Below are 17,048 nucleotides of genomic sequence, written 5' to 3'. Positions count from 1 at the left end.
ACTGTCACTTCACCCACTTGCCCATCTTCATTTCCCAGGACTAAATCTAGAATTGCATCCCCTCTTGTTGAGCTTGTCATGTACTGGCTAAAAAAGTTCTCCTGGACACTGATCAAGAATTTTTGCCCTCTGTACCCCTCACACTGTTTGAATCCCAGTTGATGTTAGGGTAGTTGAAGTCCCCTACTATTATTGCCCTCTTATTTTTGCACTCAGAAATTTGCCTACATATTTGTTATTCTATCTCCCTTTCGTTACTCGGGGCTCTATAGTACACTCCTAGTATTGTGACTGCCCCTTTTTTATTTCTTAGCTCAACCCATATGGCCTCGATTGATGATCCATTGAGCATATCATCCCTTCTCACAACTGCAATTGATTCTTTAACCAATAATGCTACCCCCCCCCCCCCCCACTCCTTTTTATCACCCACTCTATCCTGCCTGAAAACTCTATATCCAGGGATATTGAGCTGCCAATTATCCCCCTCTTTAAGCCAGGTTTCCGTTATAGCAATGATATCATGCTGCCATGTGTCTATCTGTGCCCTTAGCTCATCTGCTTTGTTTGTAATACTCCTTGCATTGAAGGATATACCCTCTAACCCCGTCAAATTCCTGTGCTGAACACTATTTAATCTTTGCTTCTTTTGCCTTTGAGTCGCTAATTATGTCACTAACTGCTTTTCTACTTCCTGTTTCCTGGTCTGAATTTGTCCTATCTGTACTTGCCCTTTGGTTCCCATCCCCCTGCCATACTAGTTTAAACCCTCCCCAACAGAACTAGCAAATGCACTTGCGAGGATATTGGTCCCGGTTCTGCTTGGGTACAACCCGTCCAGCTTGTACAGGTGCCGCCTTTTCCAGAATCGATCCCAATGCCTTAGGAATTTAAACCCCTCCCTCCTATACCATCTCTTAAACCACGCATTCATCTGGTCTATTCTCCTATTTCAGCTCTCTCTAGCACGTGGCACTGGGAGTAATCCTGCGATTACTACCTTAGAGGTATATCTCAGGATATATTAATCTAATATAGCTTTCATTTTAAGAACATGAGTAGGAGCAGGACTAGGCCATATGGCCTATCGAGCCTGTTCCGCCATTCAGAAAGTTCATGGCTGATCTTCGACCTCAACTACACTTTCCCGCCCGATCCTCATATCTCTTGATTCCCCTAGAGTCCAAAAATCTATCTATCTTAGCCTTGAATATACTCAACAACTCAGCATTCACAGCACTCTGGGATCGAGAATTCCAAAGATTCACAACCCTCTGGGTGAAGAAATTCTTCCTCATCTCAGTCTTAAATGGCCGTCCCCTTATCCTGCGACTATGCCCCCTGGTTCTAGACTCTCCAGCTAGGGGAAACATCCTCTCAGCATCTACACTGTCAAGCCCTCTCAGAATCTTGCATGTTTCAATGAGATCACCTCTCATTCTTCTAAACTCCAGAGAATATAGGCCCATTCTACTCAATCTCTCCTCATAGGACAACCCTCTCATCCCAGGAATCAATCTAGTGAACCTTCGTTGCACCTCCTCTAAGGCAAATATATCCATCCTTAGATAAGGAGACCAAAACTGTTCACAGTATTCCAGGTCTGGTCTCACCAAATCCCTGTGCAATTGCAGCAAGACCTCCTTACTCTTGTACTTCAACCCCCTCGCAATAAAGGCCAAGATACCATTTGCCTTCCTAATTGCTTACTGTATCTGCATGTTAACTTTGTGTTTCATGTAGAAGGACACCTAAATCCCTCTGAACACCAACATTTAATAGTTTCTCGCCATTTAAAAAATATTCTGCTTTTCTATTCTTCCTACCAAAGTGAATAACCTCACATTTCCCCACATTATACTCCATCTGCCATTTTCTTGCCCACACACTTAATCTGTCAATATCCCTTTGCAGACTCTGCGTCCTCCTCACAGCTTACTTTCCCACCTAGCTTTGTATCGTCAGCAAACTTGGTTACATTACACTTGGTCCCTTCATCTAAGATTATAGATTGTAAATAGCTGAGGCCCAGCACCGATCCTTGCGGCATTCCACTGATACAGTCTGCCAACCTAAAAATGACCCATTTATCCCTACTGTCTTCTGTCCGTTAACCAATCCTCTAACCATGCTAATATATTACCCCCAACCCCAAGAGCCCTTATCTTGTGTAACCACCCTTTATGTGGCACCTTATCGAATGCCATTTGAAAATACAAATATTGGTTCCCCTTTATCTACCTTGCTAGTCACATCCTCAAAAAACGCTAATAGATTTGTCAAACATGATTTCTCTTTCATAAAACCATATTGACTCTGCCTAATCATATTATGATTTTCTAAGTACCCTGTTACCACATACTTAATAATCGATTTCAGCACTTTCCGGACGACTGATGTCAGGCTAACTGGCCTGTAGTTCCCTTGTTTTCTCTCTCCTTTCTTGAATAGCAGGGTTACATTTGCTACCTTCCAATCCGCTGGGACCGTTCTAGAATTTAGGAAATTTTGGAAGATCGCATCAATGCATCCAATATCTCTGCAGCCACCTCGTTTATAAAAGCTTGTATTTTCTGTCAGTCAAAACTTCTCCAGCATACTTCAAGTGACAGTAATGGGGGTATTGGCACCTCGCAATTAGGGAAGAAAGTTGGTTTTGGTTTTCCGCTTATGATCGTTGTCCTGTAACCCAAGCTGGAAGTGCACATGCGTGGAGCACGGCACCAGATTCAGCGAGTGTGTTGTGCATTCATATAGTGTCTGCAGTCACTCACTGCTTAGCCTAACATAAGTATACATTGGCCTGCTGGATGAGCGAGTGAGTGTGGCTGGCATCCATCTTAATGGGAATGTTTCAGATTTTTATGCACAACATTTGTAGTTACTGTCTTTACATGTTTTATATTTTGTAGACATGGCTGGGCAGAGGGATTGGCAGCTATCAGGACACCACATGTGAAATATATATGTCCACATGCGTAAGTACTTGAATGGAAAATTTTGTATAGGCCATTTCTGACTTTGAGTTGTAGATACCAAAATAAAGCTGAACATTTGGTACAATTCAGTATAATAGATATATTAAAAATTGTCAATGGCACATGCTTCCTGTACAAATGAATCTTACTTTACTGAGTAATTTGAAGAGTGTTTGAATTGTATTATGAGGCTTTGTTATTACCAATTTTTTGAGATTGTTCCAGAAATGTTTGGCCCATGACTGAACTTTCATTTCTAATTTTTGTTTGCTTTAAGATAGAAACTAGGATTAAATCTTACTAATTTCTGCACCACATTATATGTAAATACACGTGATCCATGTTTGTTTTTTTAGGCCTATTGCTCCTGTCACAATGAACTTCAAAATGAATATGTCATCTTGGTAAGTATTTGAATAGGATGACTCTTATTTGTAACCACTATGGGGGCTAGTTGGCTTGAAATGCCATGGGGATGTATGAATTTTCAGGAATGCATTAGTAATGTAAATATTGGAGGTTCCTTAATATTTTTTGGTTCCTGCAGTGCTGCAAACCAGTTCATCCCTCCCTCTGTCTATCAAATATTTTTGTAGCTTTTGTAGTGTCCTGTTCAACCTTAAACTGAGTTTCAATCCCCAACTCTTCCAATAATGAAGCAGCCCAAGCCAATCTACAGCAGGACCTGAACGACATCCAGGCTTAGGCTGTCAAGTGGCAGGTAACATTTGCACTACATAAGTGTCATGCAGTGACCATCTCCAACAAAAAAAGGCCCAACCACTTCTCCTGAATTTCGGTGGCACCACCATCGTTGAGTCTCCACCATTAACATTGTTGAGGTCTCCACTGACCAAAACTTAACTGGATCAGCCATATCAATGTCATGGCAACAAGAGCAGGGCAGAGAAACATAGGAATATTAGGAACAGGTATAGGCCATTCAGCCCCTCAAGCCTGCTCCGCCATTCAAAAGATCATGGCTAATCTTCTACCATAACGCCATTTTCCTGCACTATCCCCATATCCCTTGATGCCTTTAATATCTAGAAATCTATCGATCTCTGTTTTGAACGTACTCAATGACTGAGCCTCCACAGCACTCTGGGGTAGAGAATTCCAAAGATTCACCACCCTCTGAGTGAAGAAATTTTTCCTCATCTCAGTCCTAAATGGCCTACCCCTTATTCTGCAACTGTGACCCCTGGTTCTAGTCTCCCCAGCCAGGGAAAACATCCTCCCTGCATCTACCCTGTCGAGCCCTGTAAGAATTTTGTATGTTTCAATGAGATCACCTCTCATTCTTCTAAACTCTAGAGAATACAAGCCTAGTCTACTTAATCTCTCCTCATACAATAATCCCGCCATCCCAGGAATCAGTTTGGTGAACCTTCGTTGCACCCCCCCTATGGCAAGTATATAGTTTCTTAGGTAAGGAGACCAAAATTGTACACAATATTCAATGTTGTCTGCAAACTTGGATATAAACTCTCTATTCTTTCAATCAAATCATTAATAAATATGGTGAAAAGTTGAGGCCCCAAAATAGAGACTGGATACTCTGCAACAAGTAGCTCACCTTCTGACCCATCAGTGCCTATCCACAATCTACAGGGCTAAATTCAGGAGTGTGATGGAATGATCGCCTGGATGGGTGCAGCATCATCAACTGCATCCAGTATGCAGGATGAAGCACTTTGCTTGATCGGTACCCCTGCCACTGGACTCCATCTGCTTCCTTCACTACTGGCACACTGTGGCCAGAGTAATGGCAGAAATTGTGGGGCTGGGAGGTCACAACAAAGTAAACTTGTTGAGTTGCTGCAGTGTATCCTGTATATTTAAATAGCACCCTTCATGACGTCAAAACGTTCCAAAGCACTTTACAGCCAATGAAGTACTTTTGAAATGTTGCCACTGTTGTAATATAGGACTTTCTTTCTAGAAATATTGTAAAACTTTATCATTTATGCTCACTATAAATACAGTCAAAACTGCTCATCCAGACATTGTCAAGGCTATTCGCTAAATATCCATTTGCAATGGGCACTGACTACAATGTACGAGGCAGTACTTATCTTCACCTGGCATTTGTTAGTGACCCAGACAATGGAAGGTGTAGCACCCCAAGCAATAGCAACCATTGAATGATCACGTTCAACATGATCTGGGAGTCAGAAATATTTAAGATCAGGAGTCAGGTAGATAACTTGAAAAGGGCTAAATTTAAAGAAATGAGGGTCAGTTGAAGACAAATGGAACACCTTTAAAAGGAATACTTTCCTAAAACTAGCAAGTTGAGGCTAAACAAACTTAATGCTAAATGGATTAACAAATTAAAAAATATGGGGAAACTACCCCTGCAAGTCCTGCAGGGAGAAAGGGTTCACTGAGATGACATAAGAAAATGCAGAAACATTTTAAAAGGGGCACTAGAAAAAAAGCATAAGAGCAAAGTCTAAACAAAAAAAAAATCAGTATTACAACAGTAAGATGGCAGTCAGAGAAGAGGTGAAAAACCTAGACGATGCAAACGGGTTTGAAATTGAGATTGAATACAAAATCGTAATTATTCAGAATGATTACTTCCTTGAAGTATTCACAAGAGAAGACATGAGAAACACGCCCTCCCCAAACTGAGATAACCTAAGTAAAATCAAAAGTAAGTTCTTTCTAATTTGTCAGTAAAACTTTTTTTCCCATAGGTTTGATATCATTGGACTTTCTGTGGATGCTCTTGAAGATGAGGGAGGCATCAAAAATGCTGCAGAAAGTGGTAAGATGGAGAAACATCTTTGCCTAATTAAGCCAAGAATTGATTGTGTTGGTAAATAATTATAGCCATGTTTAGACTTTCTAGAACAAGACTGCTTTAAAACTTTTGCCTCAATCATTAACTTTTTCAGAAAAATTTTGATAAGTAACATTAAATATTTATGTTGCTCCTCTACCATCTCCTTAGACGCCAATATTCTGAGATGTGTTACTTTTGTAATATGTTTTCCAGCATGCCGAAGGAATTTTCTATCCTTCTCCACTAGCCTACCTTTAACATTTCGACTCGTACACGAATGAAATGAAATAAATTTTCATCCCCAGGGTCCAAACCAGCTGACATGAAATAACTCATTTGCAACTCTAAAGATTAATAGGGTTAAAGTAAGACAAAGTCAAAAGCAAAATACTGTGAATGCTGGAAATCTGAAATAGAAACAAAATACTGGAAAAGCTCAGCAAGTGAGGCAGCATCTGTGGAGAAAGAAACAGCATTAATGTTTCAGTACCAAGACCTTTTGTCAGAAAGTAAGATGTTGCCACCAAAAGTACTTGTTCAATGATCAGGGGTTGTTGTCAGGACAAGGCATTGCACTTTACCCCTACTTCAGTACCAGTATTTTTGTAAAGTGCTTATTGGCAGGGGGAGCTATCAACTGTAGTTATCTAGCTTTCTTTTATGAAGACAGTCATTTCATTAGAGTTCAGTTTTAGGAGTCCTTGAAGATAATAGTCTAACAAAGACTAGAGAATATGGATTTTTTTTTTCTAAACTTGAGAAATATTCCAAAAGGCCTTCCTCAGCTGCTAGGTTCCAACCCTCGCTATAGTTAACCTGTTTAAAATAATGTATTAATCATGACATTCAGCTTGAAGCCTCAACGCTAATATCTGGGTGTAGAATTCAGAAGACAGCGGTTATAAGTGCCTGGTCACCTCAGTCTTGGTTGCCTCCTATTTTTCATTTTGACATCATTTACAAGAATGGGATCTGCTTCCACATGCATGCTGATGACAGCAAACTCTGTCTCTCCACCACCAAATTGACTCCAGGGCTATTGCTGTACTGTTATTGCCTGTCAAACCTCAAATCCTGCATGACTCATGACTTCTACAGTTCAATGTTAGCAAAACTAAAACCATCTTGATTGGCTGCTATCAGCTCCTAGATTCTATTGGTGCTAACTCCATCAGTCTTCATGGCTGCTCGCTTGGGTTCAATCCAGTGATGTGCAACCTTTAGCATTTTGTGTGACTGTAAACTGAGCTTTCTGCTCCACTCTTCCTATGCTTTGACCTTTCGCAGCTTCAGCTAATCCAGAACTCTGGCTCAGGTCTGCTCCCGTACAAAGTCCCTCACACCCATCATTTATGTTCTCACCTAGCTCCACTAGTTCTCTGTGCCTCAGCAAATCAACTTCATGATTTTAATCCCACTCAAATTCTGTTATTTTGTCTACCTCCTTCTCCAGCCTAGACTCCTGGTTTCCCTTGCCCCTCTTTTGAGGTTGATTTTTTTTTTACTCATTATGCTCTGCCTTCTGCAGCTCTTGTTTCAAAACCACTTCACTTTTACTCCCTCCCTTCAAAAGTCTAAAAACTTATCTTTTTGACTTTGCCTTTGATTTCTTCTGCCCACCTTCAAAATTTTTCTGATCCTTGCTCCATATACAACTTTTTATGCCTTCCTCTCCACTTTGAAGTGTGCTCTGAGACATTTTAAAAATTGTGAGAAGCACTGCAAAAATGCACTTTTTTTCTTAGTGGGTTCTGGAATGTATCTTTTAATGTCAGTTGGTAGGTTGACAATCACAGGGAAAAGTAAAAATATCCAACTTTCACTTCATGGGTCAGTGTCAAAAGTCATCTCTGGAATCATCTGACATCCATTTTCTATAAAATATACTATTCAGATCTATTTTCTAAAGACTGCATCTTTGATGCATTGATCTTTAACATCAGCTTTTGAATTGTCCACCTTTTTTTTGTGCACTACTTGAAATAAACGAATAAAACTCTTGGATAAGAAAGGCCATTCGGCCCACTTAAATTCATCCCTTTACTAAGAAGCTATTTGCAGTGGAAGTCTGAGTGTGCTTAGCTAACCTTGTCCTGGTGCAGATGCTCTTTAACGGTACAAGGTGTCAGCTTTGACTTAGTGGTAGCACACTTGCCTCCGAGTTAGAAGGTTGAGAGTTCAAGGCCCACTCCAGAAATTTGAGCATAAAATCTAGACAGACACTCCAGTGCAGTACTGAGGGAGTGCTACACTGTCTGAGGTGTTGTCTTTCAGATGAAATTTTAAACTGAGGCACCATCTGATCCCTCGGGTGGCACTATTTTGAAGAAGAGCAAGGCAGTTCTCCCTATTGTTCTGGACAACATTTATCCCTCAACCAACATCACTACAGGGCCCAGGCAGCTGAAGGTACAGCTGCCAATGGTGGGGTGATGCACACAAGGCCAGAGTCGGTGGAGTGTAGCATTGGAGAAGGTTACAAAAATAGGATAGGGTAAGTCCATGAAGAGCTTTAAATATGAGGATGAGAATTTTAAACTAGTAGCTAATATACATTAGTGAGGACAGGGGAGTAGGCAAGTGGGAGTTGGTGTGGCATAGGTTACGGGCTGCAGAGTTTGAGTTGGGCTGAAGTTTATTGTTGGGGGGGGGGGGGGGGGAGGGAGGAGGAGGAGTGGGAGATGGAAGACCGGCCAAAGGTGCATGGGAATAGTCAAGTCTGGAGGTGACGAAGGCATTAATAAGAGTTTCAGTGGCAGATTAATTTAGGCAAGGATGGAGGCAGGCAATGTTACAGAGGTGGCAATAGGTGGTTTTGTGATGGAGAGGATATGGGATCACACATTCAGCTCGGATCAAATAGGACACCAATATTGTGAACAGTCTGATTCAGCCTGTGACAGTGAATGGGAAGCAGGGTGGAATCGGTGGCATGGGTGCAGGGATTGTGGCAGGGACCAAAGACAATAACTTTGGTTTTCCCAATATTTCGCTAAAGGAAATTGGAGCTCATCCAAGACTGGATGTTGGACAAGCAGTCTGACAACACAGGTAGTGGAGGGATCGAGAGAGATGATGGAGAGGTAGATGACACTGGGGCTGAAATGAGGAAGAGGAGGGTGCCATGGATAGATCCTTGGGGGATTCCAGAGTTAACTGTGTGCGGGTGGGAAGGGAAGCCATTGCTGAAGATGCCATGGATATGATCAGGCAGGTAAGAGTGGAACCAAGCGAGGGCAGTCCCACTGAGCTGAACAATAGAGTAGAGACATTGTCGGAGGATGGTATGGTTGACAACGTCAAAGATTGAAGATGGGTTCAGGAGAAATAATGCACCATGGGCAGAGTTACAGAGAATGTCATTTGTGACTTTGATTAGGGACGTTTCAGTGCTCTGGCAGGAGCGGAAATTGATTGGAGATATTAAAATGGGGAGTTGCGGAAAATATGGGCATGGATTTGGGAGGCAAAAGCATATTTAATTACTTTGGATTGGGAAAGGGAGATCAGAGATGGGACAGTAGGCTGCAAGGCCCTGGAGGTCAACGGTAGGATTTTTATTTGGTTGGGGGGCGGGTGGTGGTGATGACTGATTTTGAAAGTACAGAATTTAAAATATATAAAAATGACAGGTGTATAAATGTCCTAAGCAGATTGCATCACATTTGGTTTATCATTTACTTTTCTGTGCACTGAGTGAAAATAACGCAACACCTATTTATTTTTATTAACATCTTTGTTTTGCAGTTAAAGCAATGATAGACCTAGAAGTTAAAAATGGAATACCATCTCACCGAATTATTTTGGGAGGATTTTCTCAGGTGATGTATCATATGCATATGAGCAAGACATCGTGTCTGCTTTTGTTAGTCAATCCCCAATATTATAATAGACCATCACCGCAAAATATATAATGGCCAATTAGGTATTTTTCCATTACAGCTGTAACTGTAGAACAGATACTGCCAACATATAAAGCATAGTGAGCCTTAATTTTTGCAAACTTTGAATTAATGGGGAAGCAATTGTCCCATAATTTAAATGTTATCAATTGATACATTTCTCTGTACATTTATCAGTGTTTTATGCTTTAGAAATGCCAGTCAGAGGCATTTACAGAACTCCACATACTGTGACATCGTGGTCCATTTTAATAACATCACAACATTGCCTATGTTCGTGATTTTGTTAAAAAAAAATCTAATATTTTTGCACACTTTATCTTTCTGAATTGCATGCATTACAAAAGAATACGATCAGTATATTAGATAAACTGTGAATGCCAGCAATACAGCAAACTGAGCTAAACTGATAAATCTTAAACTTTCTGTAGGTAGGGACAAATCCAATGACCGGCATACCCCACCAGATCCAAACTGCCTGATTGATTGTCAAGTAATGAGGACCTGCCTAGCTCAGATTTTGGATAACCATGTCTGCCTCAGAGAATCGACTTGTTCCAATTTCCCACTACCAAGCATGTCACCTTGGAGTCAACTGAACTCCAAATATACCCTACTTACCTCTTCTCTTAACGCCCCCCACCCCAGTAGGATAGTCACGAGTTGGGCATTAGGTAACCAAACAGCTCAGGTGTGAGCCCTCGCTTGGTGGACATTGGGTGCCAGGAACTCATCCAAGCACTGTTATGAGCAGCACATAAAATATATGTATGCATTGCCATCAAGCTCCTGACCACTAAATGAACATGCAGCATACTCCATCAAATAGTGGAGGTGCAGACCTTCAACAGCAACTACATGCATTTCTGCAACCCAATCAAGGTAGCCATCAAACCCTAGATATGTGTGCATGTTAACATCGTTGGTAATATTTTACAGTAGCTGTTATCCATATTCTCAATTTCGTTATCAGCTGTTTTACGCAGACCTGCCTTTAGTACAGTGAAAGTTTTAACCGTCTCCCCCCCACCCTTGTGTCCAACAACAAGTTCAAGGAGCTTATGAACTTCTTAGTCAGCAAGATTGAGACCATCTGTTCCGCTGCCATTGTTGTTTACCCCATTCCCCCTGCCCCAGCTTGATCTCGCATCCTTCTCTAGTTTCTCTCCTATCTTCCCTCACCTTTTAGATTTTAGATTTGAGGTTAGGATCAGATCAGCCATGATCTTATTGAATGGCGGAGCAGGCTCGAGGGGCCGATTGGCCTACTCCTGCTCCTATTTCTTATGTTCTTATGCCCTCTCTGAGCTCATCTTGTCCGTGAGACCCACGTCCTGCTCCCTTGACCCCATTTCCACCAACATGCTGACCACCCAACCTCCCTTCCTGGCTTGTATATTAGTTGACATTGTAAATTGTTCCCTCTCCTCCGGTATGGCCGTCTTCACCCCTAGCCTCAAAAAAGAAAAAAAACCTCTCAACCCTTCATTCCTTGCTCCTTCTCTAATCTTATTTTCCTCTCCAAGGTCCTTGAAATGTGTTGCCACCTCCCAAATCTGTGCCTCTTTCCCACAATTCCATGCTTGAATCTCTCTAGTCAGGTTTCCATCCCTGCCACAGCACCAAAATGAAGCTAATTAAAGTCACAAATGACATCCTCTTTGACTGTGATGCGTTTTTGCTCCTTGTCCTCCTCAGCCTCTCTGCAGCCTATGGCACAGTTGACCACACTATCCTCCAAAGCCTCTCTGTGCCCTCACTTGGTTCCACTCTTGCTTATCAATTCATGGCTGAAATATCTCCAGCATTGGCTTCTCTTCCTGCCACAGCACCATTACCTCTAGAGTTCCCAAGAATCTATCCTTGGCCCCATCTTCTTCCTCATCTACATGATGCCCTCATCTAAAGACATGGAGTCAGCTTCCACAGGTACACTAACAACACCCAGCTCTACCTCTCCACCACTTCTGTCAACCCCTCCACTGCGCTCTGTATTGTTGGACCGCTTGTCTGACATTCAGTCTTGGTAAGCTGCAGTGTCTTCCGGTTAAACATTGGAGGGGGATGGAATGAGTGGCAAGGGCCAAAGACCCAAGCTATCCTCTTTGGCCCTAGCTACTCAATCCATCCTCCTCCCTGGCCTCGGATTGAGCCAGACGGTTCACAATTTTGCCGTCCTATTTGACTCCGAGCTGAGATTCTGACCCCATATCCTCGCCATCACAGAGACTGCTTACTTCCACTTCTGTAACATCGCCCGTCTCCGCCCTGCCTCAGCCCATCTGCTGCTGAAACTCTATTCCATGCCTTTGTCACCTCCAGATTCGACTATTCCAATGCAATCCTGGTTGGCCTCCTATCCTGCACGCTGTAAACTTCAACCCATCCAGACCTCTGCTGTCCTATCTTACAACAAGTCCCGCTCACCCTTCCTGCAAAGGCATCCTATAACATAAATACTGCTGTCCCAATGGTTTTTTGGAAGCACATATATTTGCACATAAATGTCTCTGGATAGAAAATAAGTATCATTAGGAGTGTACAGCGTTCATGAAAAGGATGACATATTAGAGGCTTTGTAACTCTTATAAGTGGTAAAATGTGGGAAATTCATCTGCAAGTTACACTAGGCACATTTAATCATAAACTTGTAAGTAATGCTTGTAACTACTGCTTATTGATAGGAAATCTATTATTACTAATTCTTCGCTTTAAGATTAGACAACATTTGTAATATGGTATAGATGATTGAATTTTAAAAATCTAGTGTGCATTTGTAATGAAAATTGGAATTATTCCCTATTGCATAGTCATTGACCATTACAGACTTGGATCAACAAAGTAATAGTTAGCCAGCATTCCTTTTAATGAGTTGAAGATGCTTTAACTAGATCAGAGATTCAGCTGGAAAATGTTAACATGAATAGTTTGTTATAATGAGGCTTAACAGTGATTTAATTCTTGGTTTAATTTATTCTGTAGGGAGGAGCTCTGTCATTGTACACAGCTCTGACAACACATCAGAAACTGGGAGGAGTGATTGGCCTTAGCTGTTGGCTTCCGCTTCGGAACTCTTTTCCAGAGGTACTAATAAAATAATCCACACCCTTGCTTGGTGTCATTACTCAATGAGCAGCAAAGTTCTGCAAACATTCTTAGAAATAAGAGGCAGAAATTGGAGCAATTAAAGTATCCAGCACTACACGAGCTTCATGTCTTTTTTTAAAAAAAACTTTCCACTTTTTCACACACAAAATTATTTTAAAATAGGTAATGCTATATTCTAAAGTATATGAAATACTTTGTCTTGTTTTGATAACTAATCTTATCAATACTTACATTCTTTTTGTGATCTATACTGTGCAAATTTTGTGTGATTCATCACTACTGTGGTTGTTTCATCAAAATGTGATTGTCTTGCAGATATCTCATTGTGGTAGCTAGTAATAACAGAAATGATACAAATTTCTAATTGAAATCACACCATTTTGTAGGTTAAAGGAACAAATAGTGCTAAGTTTGTACTGCTTCATGGCTGCTATAAAGGCAATTGAAAACTAAGAGTTGGTATGTTTGCCAAATTTCATACAAGACTAATATTTTGTTGCTTTCTACTCCCCATCCTTTCAAATTCTTATGTAATTAAAATGTAACCAGTTTTATTGATTATCTTATTAACGCACAAGAGGCATGAAATGAAAACTACACTACATATGCTATTAAATCAAGTACTGGAAATACGAGACTATTGCATGAGAGAAGCCAATCAATTATGCAAAGGCACTAGCAATAAGAGGTATCTAGTTCAGCTTGTATAAAAGTAAACAAGATTTGTTATTGTTTCACAAGTCATATTTTCTTTTTGTATTTTTATTCAACCCAACTTTTCCTTCTCTCAATAATTTCTATTTTTAAAAAAATCTACTTTAGTACTGAATGCAGCCTTACCACTAGCTGCAGCCTGGTTAAGAAATTGTAATAGCTGTTTGGAGTAAAACTAGTGAACAAGTGATATTTGTGACATCAGACCTGCTAGACAAGCAGATGTAAATTCATTACCTTGTTTCTTCATCACGATCATATGTTCCAATCTACTGCACAAGAAGTTGAGATCTCTGGTTAGGTGCCTAACCAATGTTAAGCAAGATAGTCAACTGCAAACAGTCGGATGATATTAGTATTTGATGATTTGTGGTTAAAAAGGAATAACCTTTTTTTCTTCAGAAAGTTTAATAAGATTTTCTTGTTAGTTTGGAAAATCTTACCATTTCTTTAGTCTTGCAATTTATTCAATGTGTGCTTTTTAAAGTTTGAAAATATTATTTTCATTTTATAATTGTCTCCCACTACATTGAGTTACTGGCGAGCTTGTTGCTTTAGAAAAAGCCCTGCTGATTAACTTTATCTGTGCTGGTTAATACTTTCAAATTTCATAAATGATTTTTCTAATAACTTAACATTCTTGATGTCTTTTTGAGCCTAAAATCTTTTGTTTGCCATATTAATTTAGTGTTCCACAATAATTTTCTTTTTCCCTGTGTAGTCACTAAATTTTTATAATCCCTATTCGAATTCATTTTTCCAGTATCTTTTTGGTTTCCCTAACTTTTCTAGTGAATTCATATTGCTGCAGCTACCTGTTTAAGTTAGCTCTTAATAAAATCTGTGCTGCTCTTGTCAATTTATTAAAAATATATTCTGTTGATTTACAATTTAAAACGAGTTTTCTTTTGGCACCCTGTTTTAAATGCTCTGAGATGCACTGCCAGATGAACAGTAAAGCTCCCTCTACTGTACTTGCAGCTGTGTCCTATTTAGTTTTTTTATTCTATTTGTCTGTCCAGTCCTAGTTTTTAAAATTGATTTTCTACCTCATCTTTCCTTTTTCTGTTTTAGATTGTTCTAATTCTCCCCCCCCCCCCCCCCCAGGCATCTGATTTCTCTTGTGTCTTACTTGTTTTCCATCTTTCCCATGATCTTTATGCTTTAAATCTGCTCTTCATAAGAAATGCATGCAAACTGCTGCTATTTTAATGTCTAGCACCAGTTGTTGCTGATGTTGCACATTATATTGCATAACTCTTAAACTTTGCTGTTGAGTTTTAGTTACTAAGATGGCAGTTACATTTTGTATTACTGAACTATCAGGAACATCTCTAGCCAATTTGTAAGATAAAGAAATCTTTTTACTGAAAATAATGTATACAATACATTCCTCTTTTTTTTAAAAAAAGTATAGGAAGCACTTTGTATTGAAATTACTCCTAGACTTTCTCCTTGAATATACAATTTATTTAATACTGTTTGAAACAGTGATATGTTGACAGATTTTAGCCCTCAATTAAAATGCATGCATGATAAAGTGGAGTATGTTTACACATTTTAGGGGTTTGCACTGAGCAAAATTAGGGCTGTCCATTGCTTTGATGTAGAATGTTTTCTTCTACTTGGAACAAATTTTGACATCAAACATGCTCTGGAGAGATATAACATAAACAACTTGCTTCCTTCACTCAAAACCCAAGTGTGGAGCGCCCTCTTCTGTAGCAGTATGAAATTTCCATTTCCCACATCAATCATCCGTATGGCCTTTCTTAATAAAGTTTACACTGGTGAGAAAGGAGATAGCTGGATTTGAACCCAGGTCTTTCAGATATAAGGGCAGCATGTTTGTCCCACTGCACCACTTAGCCCATTTGCTATTTTGCCTTTATTTCTATATACTGGCCTTTGTACTTTAGCTTTTGTTTTCTCTTCTGTTTCATTATTTGTCCTTTTTACAGTTGTACTGTATTTTCCATTTTGCAGTTTGTCATTGCTTTCCAATTATTGGTCTGTTTTTAATTCTGTCAGTGCAAGAAAGAGATCAGTCATGTATTGCTTTTGGAATATCTTAATGAAAGCTAATTCTATTGTGTAGCAAATGTTTTTTTTGCCCTGAAAATGAAGGATGTGAAACATTTTTGATTAATCAGAAAATTATATATTTAACCTATTAATTTATAAAATTATCATTGCATGATATATTTCTGAAACATATAAACATGGCTTTTAATTGCTCTCCAGCTTATTAGCTATCATAAATCAAAAGATATGCTTTAATGTTAATGCTTTGGATGGGTTTAAATTTAAACTATACTCTACATTCATTTGGACCACTCTGCAATGAAGGATCGTTTCCTTTTTATCTTTTGTTTCCCCAGTTTCTGATTTAAAAATTTGCATGTGTTTTAACTGTAGCAGTGTCCATACTGCTCAATTATTCATTACACTGTCACAAGCTTAGTTCATTACATGGTTTATAAACCATCAGCTGTGTACCCGTTCCTAATTATACTGTGAATATATTTAAAGTTGAAAGAAATTGAAGTCACTAGTGACAATGATTATTCATTTCTTTTGCACCTGCAAACTCATAAGAATATTCATATTCTTAGCTATAAAGCACTGATTGTGCCTTTGTTTCTTTTAATCACCTGGCATGCAAAAGCTTGGCAAGGATGTTTTATTAAACAAGATTCATTGCTAGCAGTTTTCCCTCACTAATTTGGATAAACTTATGCCAAAGCTTATCCAGCTGTGTTTGTCTCAACCACCCAGTAGGATTTTTTCTTTATGTACTTGAATTGTGAGTACCAACAGTCTTGTACCGTGGCAAACAAAATCATTCCACAGCAGAAGAAAAATAATGTTAATAATGGATTTTTTTCTTGTACAATTGCAAACTTAGGTGACAAGGTTTACAGCCTTTGAACATAGGTACAGGAGTAGGCCATTTAGCCCCTCAAACCCTGTTCTGCCATTCAATGAGATCGTGGCTGATCTGATTTTTACCTCAACTCCACTTTCCCGCCCTTTCCCCATATCCTTGCTGATCAAAAATTTGTCTAACTCAGCCTTGAATGTATTCAATGACTCAGCCTCCACAGCTTTTTGGGGTAAAGAATTCCAAAGATTCACGACCCTATGGGAGAAGAAATTCCTTCTCATTTCCGTCTTAAATAGGCGACCGCTTATTCTGAGACTATGCCCCCTAGTTTTAGATTCTCCCATGAAGGTTAACATCCTATCAGCATCTATCCTATCGAGTCCCCTCAGAATCTTGTATGTTTCAATAAGATCTCCTCTCATTCTTCTAAACTCCGATGAGTATAGACCCAACCTGTTCAATCTTTCCTCATAAGACAACCCTTCCATACCCGGAATCAACCTAGTGAACCTTCTCTGAACTGCCTCCAATGCAATTATGTCCTTCCTTAAATAAGGGCACCAGAATTGTACGCAGTACTCCAGGTGTGGTCTCACCAGCACCCCGTACAGTTGTAGCATGACTTCCCTGCTTTTATACTCCATCCCCCTAGAAATAAAGGCCAA

The 17,048-nt window shown here is 39.8% G+C and overlaps 1 protein-coding gene across 4 annotated transcripts in view; it reads left to right on the top strand.

Annotated features, from left to right (window-relative positions):
* lypla1 (lysophospholipase 1) overlaps window positions 1-17,048 on the top strand; it is a 44,574-nt gene that overhangs the window by 14,900 nt on the left and 12,626 nt on the right. For all 4 annotated transcript variants that reach the window (XM_067980023.1, XM_067980007.1, XM_067980016.1 and 1 more), the window contains exons 3-7: window positions 2,913-2,978; window positions 3,335-3,382; window positions 5,684-5,754; window positions 9,520-9,593; window positions 12,657-12,758. In XM_067980023.1, the coding sequence (XP_067836124.1) occupies window positions 3,354-3,382; window positions 5,684-5,754; window positions 9,520-9,593; window positions 12,657-12,758 (276 nt within the window). In that variant the 5' untranslated portion in view covers window positions 2,913-2,978; window positions 3,335-3,353. The remainder of the gene's footprint in view (window positions 1-2,912; window positions 2,979-3,334; window positions 3,383-5,683; window positions 5,755-9,519; window positions 9,594-12,656; window positions 12,759-17,048) is intronic.

Source organism: Heptranchias perlo, chromosome 3 (genome assembly GCF_035084215.1).
Source record: "Heptranchias perlo isolate sHepPer1 chromosome 3, sHepPer1.hap1, whole genome shotgun sequence".
Taxonomy (NCBI): Eukaryota; Metazoa; Chordata; class Chondrichthyes; order Hexanchiformes; family Hexanchidae; genus Heptranchias; species Heptranchias perlo.
The sequence above is the reverse complement of the archived record's forward strand: the minus strand, read 5'-3'. Positions and strand labels throughout refer to the sequence as shown.